The sequence below is a fragment of the Oryctolagus cuniculus genome, chromosome 9 (assembly GCF_051225735.1).
Source record: "Oryctolagus cuniculus isolate XC-2025 breed Fujian yellow rabbit chromosome 9, ASM5122573v1, whole genome shotgun sequence".
Classification (NCBI taxonomy): domain Eukaryota; kingdom Metazoa; phylum Chordata; class Mammalia; order Lagomorpha; family Leporidae; genus Oryctolagus; species Oryctolagus cuniculus.
Genome location: NC_142875.1, coordinates 89,589,225 through 89,606,709, shown reverse-complemented (window position 1 = coordinate 89,606,709; position 17,485 = coordinate 89,589,225). Strand labels below are relative to the sequence as shown.

At 39.1% G+C, this 17,485-nt stretch overlaps 1 protein-coding gene across 14 annotated transcripts in view; it reads left to right on the top strand.

Moving 5' to 3' along the window:
- Positions 1-17,485, top strand: part of BCL2L13 (BCL2 like 13) — a 102,806-nt gene that overhangs the window by 56,503 nt on the left and 28,818 nt on the right. For 8 of the 14 annotated variants that reach the window (XM_008250122.4, XM_008250125.5, XM_008250126.4 and 5 more), the window contains one exon: positions 9,166-9,309. The exons of 5 other annotated variants lie outside the window; for them this stretch is intronic. In XM_008250122.4, coding sequence (XP_008248344.1) covers positions 9,166-9,309 — 144 coding nt within the window. Of the gene's footprint in view, positions 1-9,165; positions 9,310-11,913; positions 16,883-17,485 lie in introns of those variants that run through there. One more of the 14 variants, XM_089304332.1, reaches the window with a different exon arrangement.

Genomic DNA, 17,485 nt, shown 5'->3' with positions numbered 1-17,485 from the left:
AGCTGGATGGGAAGTGGAACAGCCGGGTCTCAAATTAGCACTCATATGGGATGCTGGCATTTCAGGCCAGGGCATTAACCTGCTGCACCACAGCGCCGGCCCCTTTTAATTAAATTTTTAAAATTTACATATGACATTGTGTGTAATGTCTACAACATGATATGAAGTAGATGTAAAGTGTAGAAAGGTTAAATCTAGCTAATTAACAAACACATGAGCAAGAAATTTGCAGTGAGAATACATAATATCTATTCTCTTTATATTTTTTAGGTATGCGATCTATCATGAGCTGTAGTTAGCTTCTATCCAATAATCTCTTGAAATTTATTCCTGATATCTGATTGTAACTATGTGTCCTTTGATTAATGTCTTCCCATCACTACACTCCCCTAAGTACCCTATACTTTTGCAACCACCATTATACTCTGTACTTCTATGAGATAATTCTTTTTACATTCTCAAGTCTCAGTTTTATCAAAAGCAAAGCTCCTTGGGCAGGTTAATCTTTATAACAGTTTTCTAATCTGTGAAATGGAGACAGTACTCCCAACCATCTACATTTTATTGGAATCAAATGCAATAGTATATGTTAAATATTTCACACTTATTCTATCATCACGGTAAGCTTTCAGTGAGCAGCAGCTAATATTTTAGCCATAACATATGGGATCTTGTTCCCAAATGCAGCCATGCACTGCCTGAGAGAGTATGTTTTGAGAGTTCAGTTGTTAGGCGACCTTGTCTTGTGAATTTCATGAAGTATGATCATACAAGCTAAGATAGTTACATCACTAAGTGATGTACTCTTATGGAACTACTGTCATATATGCAGTCTATTGTTGACCAGAACAGTTATGTGACTGTAGGAGCTACTATGCAGTTTTGGTATGCTACTTAGTGGTACAAAATTTATTAAAATATGTATTTGCCTCATTTGTATTTTTGGAGTAAAAGAAAATACTCTCTCATATAGACAGTTGAAATAGGTTTTATAAATAAAATTGAGCTTGGTTATTATATTTTCCTTAGTAAATTGAGCATCAAATATTTAAGTACCAAATTTTTATTCTCTTTTTATCACTACTGCCTTGGTTATAATTAACTTGTGTATACCCTGCCTTTCCACCCCCATGCAAGGGTTATTGTAAAAAACTGAATAAATGGCTGGCGCCGTGGCTCACTAAGCTAATTCTCTGCCTGTGGCGCCGGCACCTCGGGTTCTATTCCCGGTCGGGGTGCCGGATTCTGTCCTGGTTGCTCCTCTTCCAGTCCAGCTCTCTGCTGTGGCCCAGGAAGCCGGTGGAGGATGGCCCAGGTGCTTGTGCCCCTGCACCTGCATGGGAGACCAGGAGGCTCCTGGCTTCGGATCGGTGCTGCGCACCAGCCATAGCAGCCACTGTGGGGGTGAACCAACGGAAGGAAGACCTTTCTCGCTGTATCTCTCTCTCACTGTCTAACTCTGCCTGTCAAAAAAAAAAAAAAAAAAAAAATTAAAAACTGAAAAAACTACAGTCTTCACTGTCTTTTTTCCCCCCTTCCTTTTTTCCCATTCCCAATTTCATTTTACTCCCTCATCTGCATCAGGTGGGCAGCTGTCTACCTTCAAGACTGGCTTGAATACCGCATATAAGTGAGGCTTGCCAATCCAAATAGTGCTTTTTCTGCTGAATCCAATATTACTCTCCCAAGTCCTCAAGGGATGAAAAGAACTTGGCTCATGATAACAGACTATGAAAGTCTCTCTATTCAAAATCAGATTGGCTAGCTTGAAGCACTTAGTTCATATTTTACATGTAGCATGACTGCTTACAAAATCCTGATACTACCTTGTTTATATTAGTATAACTCGCTGGCAAGTAGATGAAGTGCAGATGAAACACTCATCAGGAGAAAACATGTTCACAAGGCATCCAAGTTAGGGGCAAACTGTGTATTAGTTCATTTGTAAAGGGCTTTTGTAAAGTGTCTTGGTTAAATGTGCTTTTTCTTAAAATTTTTATTTACTTATTTGTAAGTCAGAGATACCCCGAAACTCAATCTAGTCTCCCACGAGGTTGGCAGGAACCTAATACTCCATCACTGCTGCCTCCCAGGATCTGCACTACTGAAAGCCTGGAGTCAGGAACCAGAGCCAGGAATCAAATTCAGGTTTTGGACTCCACTGTGGGATTGCTCTTTAAATATATCCAAAAAAGTGGAGGAAAAAGCTGGTTATAACCTTGTTGATAAGCATTTTTTATTTTTAAAATTTTTTAAAAAGATTTTATTTTAAAGCATTGCAGAGAGAACAAGCTAGAGATCTTTCGTCCACTGGTTCTCTTTCAAAATAGCTGCAATGGTCAGGGCTGGGCCAGCCTGAAGCCTGGAGCCAAGAACTTCATCTGGGTCTCCCATGTGGGTGCAGGGGTCTTCTTAAATGTATTGGTTCAGTGTTGTGGTGCAATAACTCATATAAGCACTGGTTCAAATCCCAGCTGCTCTGCTTCTGATCTAGTTCCTTGCTCCTTGGCTTAGGAAAGCAGGAGTAAATAGCCCAAGTACTTGAGCCCCGCAATCCATGTGGGAGACTGAGATGGAGTGGCCATTTGGGGAGTGAACAAAAGGATGGAAGAACTCTTTCTTTCTCTGTAACTCTGCCTTTCAAATAAATTAAAAAGATAAATATTTCTTAAAAACGTATTTTATTTAAAATTTTAATGTTTTGTCATAAATGTATTTTTGTCATAAATGTGCTTTTAAAACACGGTTTATTTGAATAAAGATCCAAACAAGGTCCATTCATTGCATATGGCTGGTAGTATTTCTTAAGTTTTTTTTTTTTTAATTAAAATATAATTTACATGCTGTAAAATTTACCCTTCTAACCTGTATGATTCAAAGGTTTTTAGTATATTTACAGAGTAGTGCAAACATCACTGTTAAATAGTTTCAGAGCATTTTCATCATGCCAAAAAGAAACCCCATATCGGGGGCCAGTGTTGTACAGCAGGTTAAGCTGCCGCTTGTGATGCCAGCATCCCATATCAGAGTTTGGGTTGGAGTCCCCTCTGCTCTGCTTCTGATGCAGTATCTGAGAAGGCAGCAGATGATGGTCCAAGTACTTGGGCCCCTGCTACCCATTTGGAGACCAGTATGGAGTCCTTGGCTCCTTGTTTTGGCTTGGCCCAGACCTGTCTGTTTTGGCCATTTAGGGAATGAACCAGTAGATAGAAGCATTCTCTCTCTCTCTCCCTCCTTCTCTCTCTGTATTTGTGTGTGTGTGTATGTGTGTATCTCCGTCTCTACTTCCCTCCTCCCCAAATCTCTCCACTCTACCTTTCAAATGAATAAGAAAAAAAAGAAACCCCATATTGATTGTAGTCATTTTCCATCTGCTGATCCTCCCAGCCCCTGGCAACAGTTACTCTACTTTTTCCCTCTATGATTTTGTGTATTCTGAACATTTCATATAGATGGAATAATATAAATACAGGTCTCTTTTAACATGTAGACTTGTTTTCTCTCTTTTTTCTCCAGTTGGCTAAAAGTTATTTGTCCTGAAAAGTATCCTGCCTTCTGGATTTTACTGAATATATTACTGATATGTCATGTACCATGTTTTATCTCTATATTTCCTTTGCATTGGTAGTCAGTTCTAGAAGCTTGATCAGATTTAGCTTTAATCTTTTTTTAAGATTTATTTTTTATTAGAATGAATGAATGGATATATGAGAGGTTTTCCATCTGCTGGTTCACTCTCCAGAAACCTACAGCAGCCAGTGCTGGACAATGCTGAAGTCAGGAGCCAGGAATTCCATCTACATTTGTGACAGGAACACAAGTACTTGAGCCATCATCTATTTTTTTAAACCTTTTATTTGATAAATATAAATTTCAAAAGTACAACTTTTTGGATTACAGCAGTGTTTCCCCCCATAACCTCCCGCAAAACATCCCATCTCCTACTCCCTCTCCCATCCCATTCTTCATTAAGATTCATTTTTCATTATCTTTATATACAGAAGATCAACTTAGCATATACTAAGTACAGATTTCAATAGTTTGCACCCACACAGACACACAAAGTATAAAGTACTGTTTGAAGACTAGTTTTACCGTTAATTCTCATAGTACAACACATTAAGGACAGAGATCCTACATGGGGAGTAAGTGCACAGTGACTCCCGTTGTTGATTTAACAATTGACACTCTTATTTATGCCATCAGTAATCACCCGAGGCTCTTGGCATGAGCTGCCAAGGCTATGGAAGCTTCTTGAGTTCAGAAACTCCTGCCTTATTTAGACAAGGCCATAAGCAAAGTGGAAGCTCTCTCCTCTCTTCAGAGAAAGGTACCTCCTTCTCCTTCTTTGATGGTCCCTTCTTTCCGCTGGGATCTCACTCACAGAGATCTTTCATTTAGGTCATTTTTTGACACAGTGTCTTGGCTTGCCATGCCTGAGAAACTCTCATGGGCTTTTTAGCCAGATCTGAATGCCTTAAGGGCTCATTTTGAGGCCAGAGTGCTGTTTAGGGCATTTGCCATTCTGTGAGTCTGCTGTGTATCCCGCTTCCCATGTTGGATCATTCTGTCCTTTTTAATTCTGTCAATTATTCTCAGCAAACACCGGTCTTATTTATATGATCCCTTTGACACTTAATCCTGTCTTTATGATCAATTATGAACTTAAACTGATCACTTTAACTAGTAAGATGGCATTGGTACATGCCACCTTAATGGGATTTGGAATCCCATGGCACGTTTCTAGCTTTGCCATTAGGAGTAAGTCTGAATGAGCATGTGCCAAACTGTACGTCTCCTCCCTCTCTTGTTCCCACTGTTATATTTAACAGGGATCGCTTTTCAGTTAAATTTAAACACCTAAGAATAATTGTCTATTAATTAAAGAGTTCAACCAATGGTATTAAGTAGAACAAGAAGATACTAAAAAGAATAAAATAGTAAGCTGTTCCTCGACAGGACAAGGGTTGATCAAGTCATGTTTCTCATAGTTTCAGTTTTACTTCTGCATGTTTCCTTTTAGGTGCTCAATTAGTTGTCACAGATCAGGGAGAACATATGATGTTTGTCCCTTTGGAACTGGCTTATTTTACTTACTCAGCATGATGTTTTCCAGATTCCCCCATTTTGTTGCAAATGACGGATTTCATTTTTTTTTAACTGCTGTGTAGTATTCTATAGAGTACATATCCCATAATTTCTTTATCCAGTCTACTGTTGGTGGGCATTTAGGTTGATTCCATGTCTTTGCTATTGTGAATTGAGCTGCAATAAACATGGAGGTGCAGATAGCTTTTTTATTTGCCAATTTAATTTCCTAGGGGTAAATTCCGAGGAGTGGGATGGCTGGGTCTTGTGGTAGGACTATATTCAGGTTTCTGAGGAATCTCCAAACTGTCTTCCATAGTGGCTTTACCAGTTTGCATTTCTACCAACAGTAGATAAGTGTGCCTTTTTCCCCACATCCTCGCCAGCATCTGTTGTTAGTTGATTTCTGTATGTGAGCCATTCTAACAGGGGTGAGATGGAACCTCATTGTGGTTTTGATTTGCATTTCCCTGAGAGCCATCATCTTTAGCTTTCTAGGTACATTACCAGGAAGTTGGATCAAGAGTAGAGTAACCAATACATGAACCAGGCACTTCAATATGGGATGCAGACATTCCAAGCATTGGCTTAACCCATTGCACCACAATGCCTGCCCCAGGTTTAATTGTTTTGGCAAGAGTACTTCACTGATAGGTTTCTGTATTTCGTGTCGTATCACATAGGGTGATGCATAAGGTCTAGTCGTCACTTAAATTGTATTTTGAAATAGACAAATCAAAGATAAATCTAATCAATGAATGAGGTGCAGACAAAATTTATGATACATGCCTTTTACTATAATTCTTAAGACACCGACGGGTTATATCATAGATTTTTGGATTGAAATATGTAATTTATCACCACAGAAAACCACTGACTAGAATGGGCCTCACAGCTGTAAATTAGTATGTTTGGTTTCTATACCAGCCAAGCTCATATATTCTTTAACAAAAAGATAATGTAAATTTAAGTGAGCCTAACCTACTGGAGGAAGAGGCCACAAAGTTTATAGGAGGAGATATCACGGGACTAAAAATAGTATCTTGATAAAGGCAAGCCAGTGAAAGTAATTCTTTTTCATATTCTATTGAAAAATTGTTGAAGAAGAAAATAATTTATTATGTGATGTAGGCATTACAATTATCCAGAAAGGGAGTAACTTAGAGAAAGAATCAAAGAATAAGACTGTTTACTTAATTTTAGACCTAAAAATGTGATCTTGGAATGGATGCTTGGGAATCCAGTTTTGTTTTACCATTTAAAAAGTAATTATATGATGGGAGCAGGGGGTGGGCAGGCATTTTGCACAATAGGTATGATGCCGCTCGGGATGCCTGCTTCCTGGATCAGAGTGCCTGGTTCAAGTCCTGGCTCCTTTGGTTTTGATTCATCATCCTGCTGATGTGCACTCTGAACAGCAGCAGGTGGTAGGTAAAGTACCTGGATTCCTACCATTCACTTGTGAGACCCAAATAGAGTTCCAGGTTCCTGGCTTTATCTGGCCTAACACTGGCTCTTTGGGGCATTTGGAGAGTGAACTAGTGGATGTGAGATCTCTGACAGTCTCTGTCTCTTTCTTTTGCTGTTCTTCTGCCTTTCAAATAAAGTTAAAATAAATAAAATAAAAAAATTATATGGGGGAAAAATGAGTAAAGAGAAATCAGGTGGGGCTGGTGCCATGACGTAGTAGGCTAAGCTTCTGCTTGTGGTGCTAGCATCCCATATGCGCATCCCAGCTGTTCATCTTCTGACCCAGCTCTCTGCGTATGGCCTGGGAAAGCAGTGGATGATAGCCTAAGAGCTTGGGCCCCTGAACCCATGTGGGAGACCCGGAAGAAATTTCTCGTTCCTGGCTTCAGATTTGCTCAGCTCTGGCTATTGCAGCCATTTGGGGAGTGAACCAGCAAATGGAAGACCTTTCTCTCTGTCTCTCCCTTTCTCTGTCTCTGTCTGTAACTCTGCCTCTCAAATAAACTAAAAAAAAAAAAAAAAAAAAAAATTCTTTTAAAAAAGAAATCAGGTTATAGATTCTGTAGAATATTTGTAGATAGTAAAATACCTGGCTGATGGGGCTCAGTTGTAGAATTAACTCACAAAGCTCTGTGTATAGGTAGATGGGTTTAACTGTTTTAAAACATTTGAAACTATTAAAAAGGTAATAGGCCTAGAAGTCACCCTACAAGTCTCTGAAGATTATATATCAAATAGGTGAGCCTGATGTATAGTAGTTATTAAATTGTATGAGGAATAAGTAGGGGAAATTGAATCATCTGACATAACATGAATCACTGGCAAGATATTATCAACCCAATGGGAAATGTTAGTCATATAAAATGAAGTTTCTGCACTCTGGTTACTGCATTTCAAGAAAGATGTAATTGGAATAGAAGAGATCCTGAGAAAGCTCATTGAATTTATCAAAGCAATGGAGCAACAACAGCCATCCAAAAAACAAACTGAAAAAGTAGAATGTATAGCAAATGAGAAGGAATGTGCTCCAGGACTAAAAGTAAGACAGGAGTAAAAGATTGCAGGTTTAACAGTAAATTATTAAATAGGAAAACTAGGACATCTTCCTTGTGATACATGAAAGAGGTAAATTTGTAACAAATGAAAGAGGAGGTGTTATATAGTATAAAATATTTGCAAGTCATCTTCCCAAGAGATAATATAGCTTTAACATGAATAACTTTAAAATGTTTATGTATTTTTTGATTATTATGGGAAATTAGAGTAGTTGGAGGTATAGAGCATCTCTGGTCATTGAAGTTGTCTGGACACAACTTAGCAAGGCTGATTCACAAGTCAGCTCTTACCTGCTTCTGCTTAAAGTAAAATATTGGAGCTAGAGAAACAATTGTTTTGTTTTTAAAAGTATAATAGGTTCCCTTATTGTGGAAAAAGCCTGATGCATTCTTTAAAGCCTGGTATCCCTCCATTAGTGCTAAGAAGGGGCTTTCACTGTATTGTGGACTGGAATTCTTTTAGTATGTTCAAAATTGAAGGTCAGTGTTTATTGCATTCTTTCTTTCATACTTGGACATAGATCACCTTGGGGCTGTTTTTATGTAAAAGCCAAAGAATGTTACTCTGAAATATCTGCTTGTTTTATTTGTCTTCTGCATAAATATTTTGTCATTCCTCAGTTATTTCCTTAGCAATTAAGTAACAAGGAACTAGAGTTGGTTTCATTTCCTTTTGCATTCCTTTTTCAGTCATGTGGAGATCTCTTAATGCTTAAGATAAAAGAGATTGTGTGCAGATGGTTAGCTGAAGCACTTAGTTTCTTTCAATATGCAAATTTTCATTAGAAGACTCTGGTTGGTTTCTGTTGTGAATTTCGATGGCTTTCAAATGCTGAGCAGAAAATATAGGTTATAAAGCCTCTTTGATATGATGAATTTTGTGAGATATGGCTCATAGTTTTAAAAATATCTTACTTCAAATAGATAATAAAAGCACATGATACAAAATACAAGAATGTACAAAAAGGTATACCTTGAAAAATGGAAGTGTTCTCTTGCCCTTGTTGCTGATCATCTAGTTCCCCTCGTAGGCAACCCCTATTACCAGTTTCTTGTGTTTATCCAGACACTGTAGAATTATGCAAACATATATGAATGTATATATTTTATTGATTTTATTTATTTCTACACAAAGGGTACCAGACTGTTTACATTCTTCTGTATCTTGCTTTTTTCACTTGAAGTAAATTTTAGTGATTGAGTAGTTAACAGCGTAAATTTTTTATCAGCTGTGTATTTTACTAGTTGACCAGAATTTTTGTTGAGTTGTTTCTAGTCTTTTGCTGTTACAAATAATACTTCAGTGAATTTTCCTAGTCATAGGTTGTTCAGGCACACTCAGATTATTCTCATATAATAACTGTTTCTACTACCCTATTGTATAAAACCTACATGCAATATTCTGAAAAACCCTAAAAGGAGTTAGTGTTTTTCTAATTTGTTTATAATGAAAATTACATAGTAGAGATGCCACTGGATATAATTTTTTCAGTCATTGAACATAAAATACATGATAAGAATTTTTTTTTTATTCTATTACTTTGTATTGAAGATTTTGGTGCCTCTGGTTTTGCTCCGAGAAATGCTTTTCGAATTGACAAGACGAGGTCAAGAGCCTTTGAGTGCACTGCTGCAGTTTGGCGTGACATATCTGGAGGACTACACAGCAGAGTACATCATTCAGCAAGGTGGCTGGGTATGAATGGTTATGTATTTTTTTATAATCTTCCCTTTAAAAAAATTAAGCTCTTTGTTTTTAATAGCATAGGTTTATATCAGTATTGGATGACAGTGCGAAGGCTGTTTATTTTTAAGTTAAGCTATTACTTAACTTACAATACTTATAAGATTTTGTTTATGATAAATTGGTATATGGTACTTTTAAACAGATCTTTTTTATGGACAATTCCATACCAAATTGTGTGTGTGTGTGTGTGTACACACATATATGCTGTCCCAGTCGATGAAGAGAATACAGCTAGCACTTGAATCTCCATATATGCTCCTTCTATATTTTGTCATGCTCTTGTCTACCTCATAAATGTAACTCCCAAATCATTTTATTTTACTTCAACTACATGTATATCCTTAAATAATATATTATTTTGTATATTTTTAATTTTATGTAAATAATATCATACCATGTGTATTTTTCTGTAATTTGCTTGTTTCACTCAATGTTTTGTAAATTAAAAGCATTTTTTAGAGAGACATAGGGAGAGGCTCCCGTCTTTGTGGTTCATTTCCCAGATGAAAGTCAGGATCCAGGACCACAGTCCAGGTCTCCCATGTGGGTGGCAAGAACCTAATATCTTGAGCCATTACTGCTGTGTTTCAGGGTATGCATCAGTGTGACACTGGAATCAGAAGCTGGAGCCAGGCATTGAACCCAGGCACTCATAACTTATGATTTTTCCCACCTTTCTGAAGCATTTTCACTCTTGATAATATCCCCGTTGAGAATGCATGGCGATTGGTATTCCATTGTGTAAATATAGACCGTTTATTTAAATAATCTAGTATCTTGTCAATGAACTTTTCTACCTTTGTGTTACTACAAACATTGCTTTTATAACCATTCTTATACATTTTTGCAAAAGTTCCTGAGAATATGTATACTTTGGAGTAGAATTTCTAGATCACAGCGTGCAGGTGTGTTTTAAATTACAAAATAATGCCAGAATGTTTTCCACAATATTTTTTCAGTTTGTAGTTTATCAGTTGTATATAGTTTTGTCAGTCTGCATCTTCTGTATTATTAGTAGTGTCAGATAAATTTTTTTTAAAGATTTATTTTATTTATTTGAAAGTCAGAGTTACAGAGATGTAGAGGCAGGGAGAGAGAAAGAGATCTTCCATCTGCTGGTTCATTCCCCAGATGGCTGCAACGGTCGGAACTGCTGATCCGAAGCCAAGAGCCAGGAGCTTTTTCCTGGTCTCCCACACAGATACAGGGGCCCAAGCGCTTGAGCCATCTTCTGCTGCTTTCCCAGGGCATAGCAGAGAGCTGGATGGGAAGTGGAACAAGCCAGGGCTTGAACTGGCACCCATATAGGATGCCAGCACTGCAGGCAGCTTTACCCACTGCACCACACAGTGCCACCCCCATCAGATAGGTTTTTAAAATCGTTTATTAGAATAAGTTTATTTTGGAATATTTTGGGTTTATGAAGAAGTTACAAAGATAAAACAGAGGCTGGTGCTGCGGCTCAATAGGCTAATCCTCCACCTGCGGCACCGGCACCCCAGGTTCTAGTCCCGGTCGGGGTGCCGGATTCTGTCCCGGTTGCTCCTCTTCCAGTCCAGCTCTCTGCTGTGGCCTGGGAGTGCAGTGGAGGATGGCCCAGGTGCTTGGGCCCTGCACCCGCATGGGAGACCAGGAGAAGCACCTGGCTCCCGGCTTCGGATCAGCACGCTGCGCCAGCCACAGTGCAACAGCTGCAGAGGCCACTGGGGGATGAACCAACGGAAAAAGGAAGGCCTTTCTCTCTCTCTCTCTCTCTCTCTCTCACTGTCCACTCTGCCTGTCAACAACAACAACAACAACAAAAAGATAAAACAGAGTTCCCATATATTTGTCACCCAGTCTCCTGTAGTGTCAGCATCTTACATAACTATTGGTACTTTGTCAAGTCTAAGAGATTAATGTTTGTACATTAAATTAATTAAACTGTAGACTTTATTTAAATCTCACCCATTTTCCTGTAATGTCATTTTTGTGTTCCAGGATCTAAGCCCATTTTTATTTAAAATAAACAAACTGCATTTTATTTAGACTTAATAGTTTTGAGGAGTTGTAATCCCGTTTCACATCTATAAGCTGTCTATATTTCTTCTGTGTAATATGTTGGCCTCATGTCACTTGCACACCTCTCAGTTGAATTTTCTTTTTTTTTTTTTTTTTAGAGATTTATTTATTTATTTGAAAGTCAGAGTCACACAGAGAGAGGAAAGGCAGAGAGAGAGAGATTGATCTTCCATCCGATGGTTCACTCCTCAATTGGCCGCAATGGACGGAGCTGTGCTGGTCCAAAGCTAGGAGCCAGGAACTTCTTCTGGGTCTCTCATGCAGGGGCAGGGGCCCAAGGACTTGGGCCATCTTCTACTGCTTTTCTAGGCCATAGCAGAGAGGTGGATCGGAAGTGGAGCGGCCAGGTCTTGAACCAGCACCCATATGGGATGCTGGCGCTTCAGGGCAGGGTATTAACCCGCTGCGCCACAGCGTCGGCCCCTCAGTTGAATTTTTCTTTGTAATAGTTTTTTATATGGTGTTAAAATCATTTATTTATGTATTTGAAAGGCAGAGACAGAACTTCTGCTGGTCTGCTGGTTCACTCCTCAAATGCTTGCAGTAGCCACGACTGGACAACACAAAAAGCCTAGAGCTGGGAACTCATTCCCAGTCTCCCACATGGGTATTACGAACTCATCTGCTGCCTTCCAGCTTGAATCAGAAGTGGAGCCAAGACTCAAAAACTCAGACAACCTTATATGAGATGCAGGTTTCCCAAGTGGTGTCTAAACTGCTGGGTAAAACACCTACCCCATAGCTTTTTGTATATTTTAAACTAGTGATTTTTTATGTGTGTGTTATCAAAAACAGTATTTTTATGGTAGAATTTAGAGCATGTGTAAAGCTCACTTTGTATAGATATATTTTTTTAAGATTTGTTTATTTGGAAGTCAGAACTACAAAGAGGGAGGGAGGGAGAGAGAGAGAAAGAGCGAGAGAGAAAGAAAAAGAAAGAGATTGATCTTCCATCTGCTGGTTCACTGTCCAGATTGCTGCAATGGCCAGGGCTGAGCCAGGCTAATACCAGGAGCCTGGAGCTTCATCTTGGTCTCCCACGTGGTTACAAGGAGTCCAGGCACTTGGGTCATCATGTGCTGCTTTCCCAAGCTATTAACAGGGAACTGGATCAGAAGTGGAGCAGCCAGAACTTGAACCAGTGCCCATATAGGATGCCAGGGTCACAGACAATGGCTTTACCTGCTACAGCACACCACCACAACACCAGCCCCAGCTAACTTCATATTTTATTTTTAGTCAAAAGAATTTTATATCATAGGTACCAGCAATTTATTATGTTAATTTTATATAGATTGCCATTTTTCCTGAATATTTCTTTTTAAATTTTTTGTTACATATTGCAAACATACTCTTCCTGTTAGTGCCTTTTTTTTTTTTTTAAGATTTATGTATTTATTTAAGGGGAAGAGAGAGAGAGTGCTCTCTTACAGAGAGAGTTTACATTCAATGGTTCATTTCTCAAATGCCACACCAAAGCCAGGAGCCCGGGATTCCATCTGGATCTCCCACATGGGTGGCAGGAACTCAAGTACTTCAGCTATCATCTGCTATTTTCCCAGGCACATTATCAGGAAGCTGGATGGGAAGTGGAGTAGCCACGACTCAAACCTGGCACTTGGGTGAGAGGTGTAGGCATCCCACATGGTGGCTTAACCCACCCACACCACAGTGCCTACCACCATTTGTGGCTTTTCTTTTTGCCATTTTAGTCTTTAATTGGGAATTAGAAGCTTCCATATAATTTATGAATCTTTTCTTTATAGTTCATGCTTTTTTTCTTTCTTTTTTTTGAAGGCAGAGTGGACAGTGAGAGAGAGAGAGACAGAGAAAAGTCTTCCTTTTGCCGGTGGTTCATCCTCCAGTGGCCGCCGCAGCCAGCGTACCATGCCGATCCGATGGCAGGAGCCAGGTACTTCTCCTGGTTTCCCATGGGGTGCAGGGCCCAAGTACTTGGGCCATCCTCCACTGCACTCCCGGGCCACAGCAGAGAGCTGGCCTGGAAGAGGGGCAACCGGGACAGAATCCGGCGCCCCGACCGGGACTAGAACCCAGTGTGCCGGTGCAGCAAGGCGGAGGATTAGCCTAGTGAGCCGCGCCACTGGCCCTCCTCATACTACTTTCAAAAACTTTATAGTTTTGCTTTTTGCATTTAAGCTACCTAGAATTTTTTTTTAAGATTTATTTAGTTATTTGAAATTCAGAGTTACAGAGAAAGAGTTCTTTGATCAGCTGGTTCACTCTTCAAATGGCTGCAACCTCTGGGCCAGGCCAGTCCAAAACAAAAGCCATGATCTTATTCTGGGTCTCCCACATGGGGGCAGAGCCCAAGCACTTAGGCCATCCCCCACTGCTGTTCTCAGGCCATTAGCAGGGAGCTGGATCATAAGTGGAGCAGTCAGGACACAAACCAACGCCAAAATGAGATGCTTGTGCCAATATGAGATGTCAGCATCACAGACAGCAGCTTTACTCATTGCACTACAGTGCAGGCCTCTAGAATCTGTATATGGTTTGAGGCCAGAGATCTAGTCCTGGCACTGTTTATGGATTACTATTTTCTTACCTAATGGGACAAGTTCACGTTTCTAAGTTTGTTTGTATTTATCTGAGCCATCTCTTCTAGTTCTTGGGACCATGTGGTAAATACCTAGGCCAAGTGGCACTATCTTAATTTAATTACTGTAACTTGCTTTAGAATAGAGCATGTGGGGGTCGGCGCTGTGGCGCAGCAAGTTAAAGCCCTGGCCTGAAGCACCAGTATCCCATATGGGTGCCAGTTCTAGTCCCAACTGCTCCTCTTCCAATCCAGCTCTCTGCTATAGCCTAGGATATCAGTAGAAGATGGCCTAAGTCCTTGGGCCCCTGCACCTGCGTGGGAGACCCGGAAGAAGCTCCTGGCTCCTGGCTTCGGATCGGCGCAGCTCCAGCCATTGCGGCCAGTTGGGGAGTGAAACATTGGATGGAAGACCTCTCTCTCTGTCTCTACCTCTCTCTGTAACTCTGTCTTTCAAATAAATAAATAAATCTTTAAAAAAAAAGAGGAGAGCATGTCTTCCATTTTCTTATTTCTACTTCTTTCTTTAATTTTTTAAAAAATTATTATTCAGGAATGCTGAGTCTGAGATGACCCTTTGCTTTTCGGTATAAACTTTTAGAAATCTTGCCAGACTGTAGAAATTTTGATTAAAATTGTATTGAACCTATAATTTTGAGAATAATGGACATATTATAATATTAACTCTTTCCATTTATGAACACAATATATCCCTTAATTTATTTGTCTTTTAGAAACATTTCAGTGTTTTAAAAATTTTTTTCTTAAGTTTTATACAGTACATATTCTGTTAAATAAGTTCCTAAGAATATATTTTCCCTTGCCTGTATAAGGAAATGCATTTTTGTTTAAGAAAAGCATTTTAATGTTGACTTCTCTTATGAAACTCTTATTAATTCTGATTGTTTATCTCTAAGTTGCTTTGAATTTTCCGTATAGACAGTCATAACTTCTGTAAAAATATTTTTCCTTTCTGAATCTTTTATTTAAAAGTTTATTGGACTAACGAGCATCTCCAATACAGTATTAATAGAGTTTGTATTAGCAGGAATCCTTGCCTTTTTCCTGATTTTAAAAATGAATACTTCTGGGGCCACTGTTATGAGTAGCAAGTAAGGACACTTGCCTGCATTGCCAGCATTCCATAGGGACACTGGTTCAGGTCTCGGCTGCTCCACTTCCGATCCAGCTCTCTGGATGGCCCACATGCTTGGGTTCTTGCACCCTTGGCCTGGCCCAGCCCAGGCCATTGCAGCCATTTGGGGAGTGAACCAGTGGGTGGAAGACCTCTCTTTCTGTCTCTTCCTCTCTCACTCTTCCTTTCAAGTAAATAAAATAACTCTGGAGACCAGGGACAGGGTGGGAAATGTGTTAGGAAAATGGGAAAAAAAAAAAAAAAGAGTACTTCTAGGTTGCACCATCATGGGTACTCTCACACAGTAGAATGGATACCATAGTTCTGGCATTTTGCAGCACACTGGGGATAATGACACACAATGATGTGTCGTATTCTGAACAGTGAGCTGGGATGGCAGAGCTGGTTCTTTCCAAACACAAACAAAAAGGTAGGAAGTGGAAGGGCTGGCTGCTTGGTATGGTTGACTTGAGCTGTGAATGTGTTGAAATGTTGCATTGTACCCCTTAAAATATACAAGTATTACATATTAACCTAAAATTTAAAAAGGAATTTTTAAAATGAATACTTTTAGTTGTTTGATCATTTAGTTGTATCAGTCTCACTGAATGAGGCAGCCTGTAATGTTTCTTTTCTGGTTTCAGGACTAAAGGTATATTGGCTCCTTGGGAGAGTTTAGTATTGAGTATTTTTTTGTTTTTCTAATAGTTTGTGTAAGATTCAAATTATTTGTGCCTTGCTCATAAAACCACCTGGTATCTTGTTTGAAGGAAGGTTTCTTCTTTTTCTTGAAAATTCTTGATCATTTTTCCTAAATTTTTAGATGTTTTGACAGAGATCTGTTCATAATACCCTTAGTTCATTTTTGGCCAGAGGGTACAGTGGATTTTTAGTTCTTAATCCTTTTCTACTACTTTTTAAAAAATAGTTAAATATTTTAAAAATTTTTGTTTTTGTTTGAAAGGCAGAAAGAAAGAGATAGACAGAGAGCGCGCCCATCTACTGGTTCACTCTCTAAATGCTTGCGTCAGCTGGGGCTTTACTAGGCTGAAGCAATGAGCCAGGAATTCAACCCAGGTCTCCCATGTGGGTGGCAGGGACCCAAGTACTTGAATTATCACCTGCCTGCTCCCAGGATGCACATTAGCAGGAGGCTGGGATTGGGAGCAGAGCCAGGATTCAAACCCAGGTACTCAAATACGGGATGTGGGTGTCCCAAAGCAGTATCTTAACTGGTAAGCCAAATGCCTTTTGCTTTAAAAACAAACACCTTTTTTGTTATTGTAATATATCCAATAATCAGTGACTTTGTAGTAAGGGTATTTTTTGGTAGGATATAGTGTATGTTACTGCTTTATAGCCACTGTACATCTAAGGAGTTAATTTCTTTTTAATGAGGATATTTTATTAATATGAATGCAAATGTAGAATGTATCAGGTTTAGATTTCATGGTAAATGTTCACTGAATGAAAGGCTGAGCATTTGTGTTAAGAAAATTGAAACATTTTTTAAGCTGTTCCTAAAAATAAAATCTGTGATATGTGGTGTTTTAACCTAGTAAAATAGGGAAGAAGAAATCTGTCCTGAAACAGGTAAATTGTAGAAGCATTTGTGTGTTCTGGGTGTGATTTGTTTAGTGTTTCTTTGATACTACATGCATTGTTGACTTGCCTGAGCCTGTCTAAAAAATGTGTGTCTCAGAATGTCTCTGAATGATCTGTATACTGCAAAATAAAGCCAAATTCTGGAAGCCAAAAGCAAAAGAAAACAACCTGATCGTTTACTGCATTTACTGTTATTTTCTTCATACTTTTGTCTTTGTTTTCCAGTGTAGCATTTGATTTGTATGAGAGCTATGGGATACCTCAGGTTAATATCCATGTAGCCCATGTCATGCTTTACAGTAAAAGACGAAAAATGCAGAGAATATTACATATTCCGTTTTCTTAAAAGATTTTTTATTTATAAGTCAGAATTAGAGAATCATCCATCTGCTGGTTCATTCCTCAAATGGCTGTAACAGCTGAAGCTGGGCCAGGCCGAAGCCAGGAGCCAGGATCCTCCTCCAGGTCTCCCATGTGGGTGCAGGGTCCTGAGCACTTGGGCCATCCTCTGATACTTTTCCAGGTGTATTAGCAGAGAGCTGAATCAGAAGTATAGCAGCTGGGATTTGAACTGGCACCCATATGGGAGGCTAGGGCTGTAGACAGTGACAACTCAAATATTTGTACATGAAGAAAAGGGCTACTACTAGAATAAGTTTATTAATATTTAAGATATGCTTTATAAATATGTATTTCACATTGTTGTGTCTGAGCTGTCTACCTGTTTATGTTTAAAACCAAGATACTGCTTTTGTTGTTATCTGGTT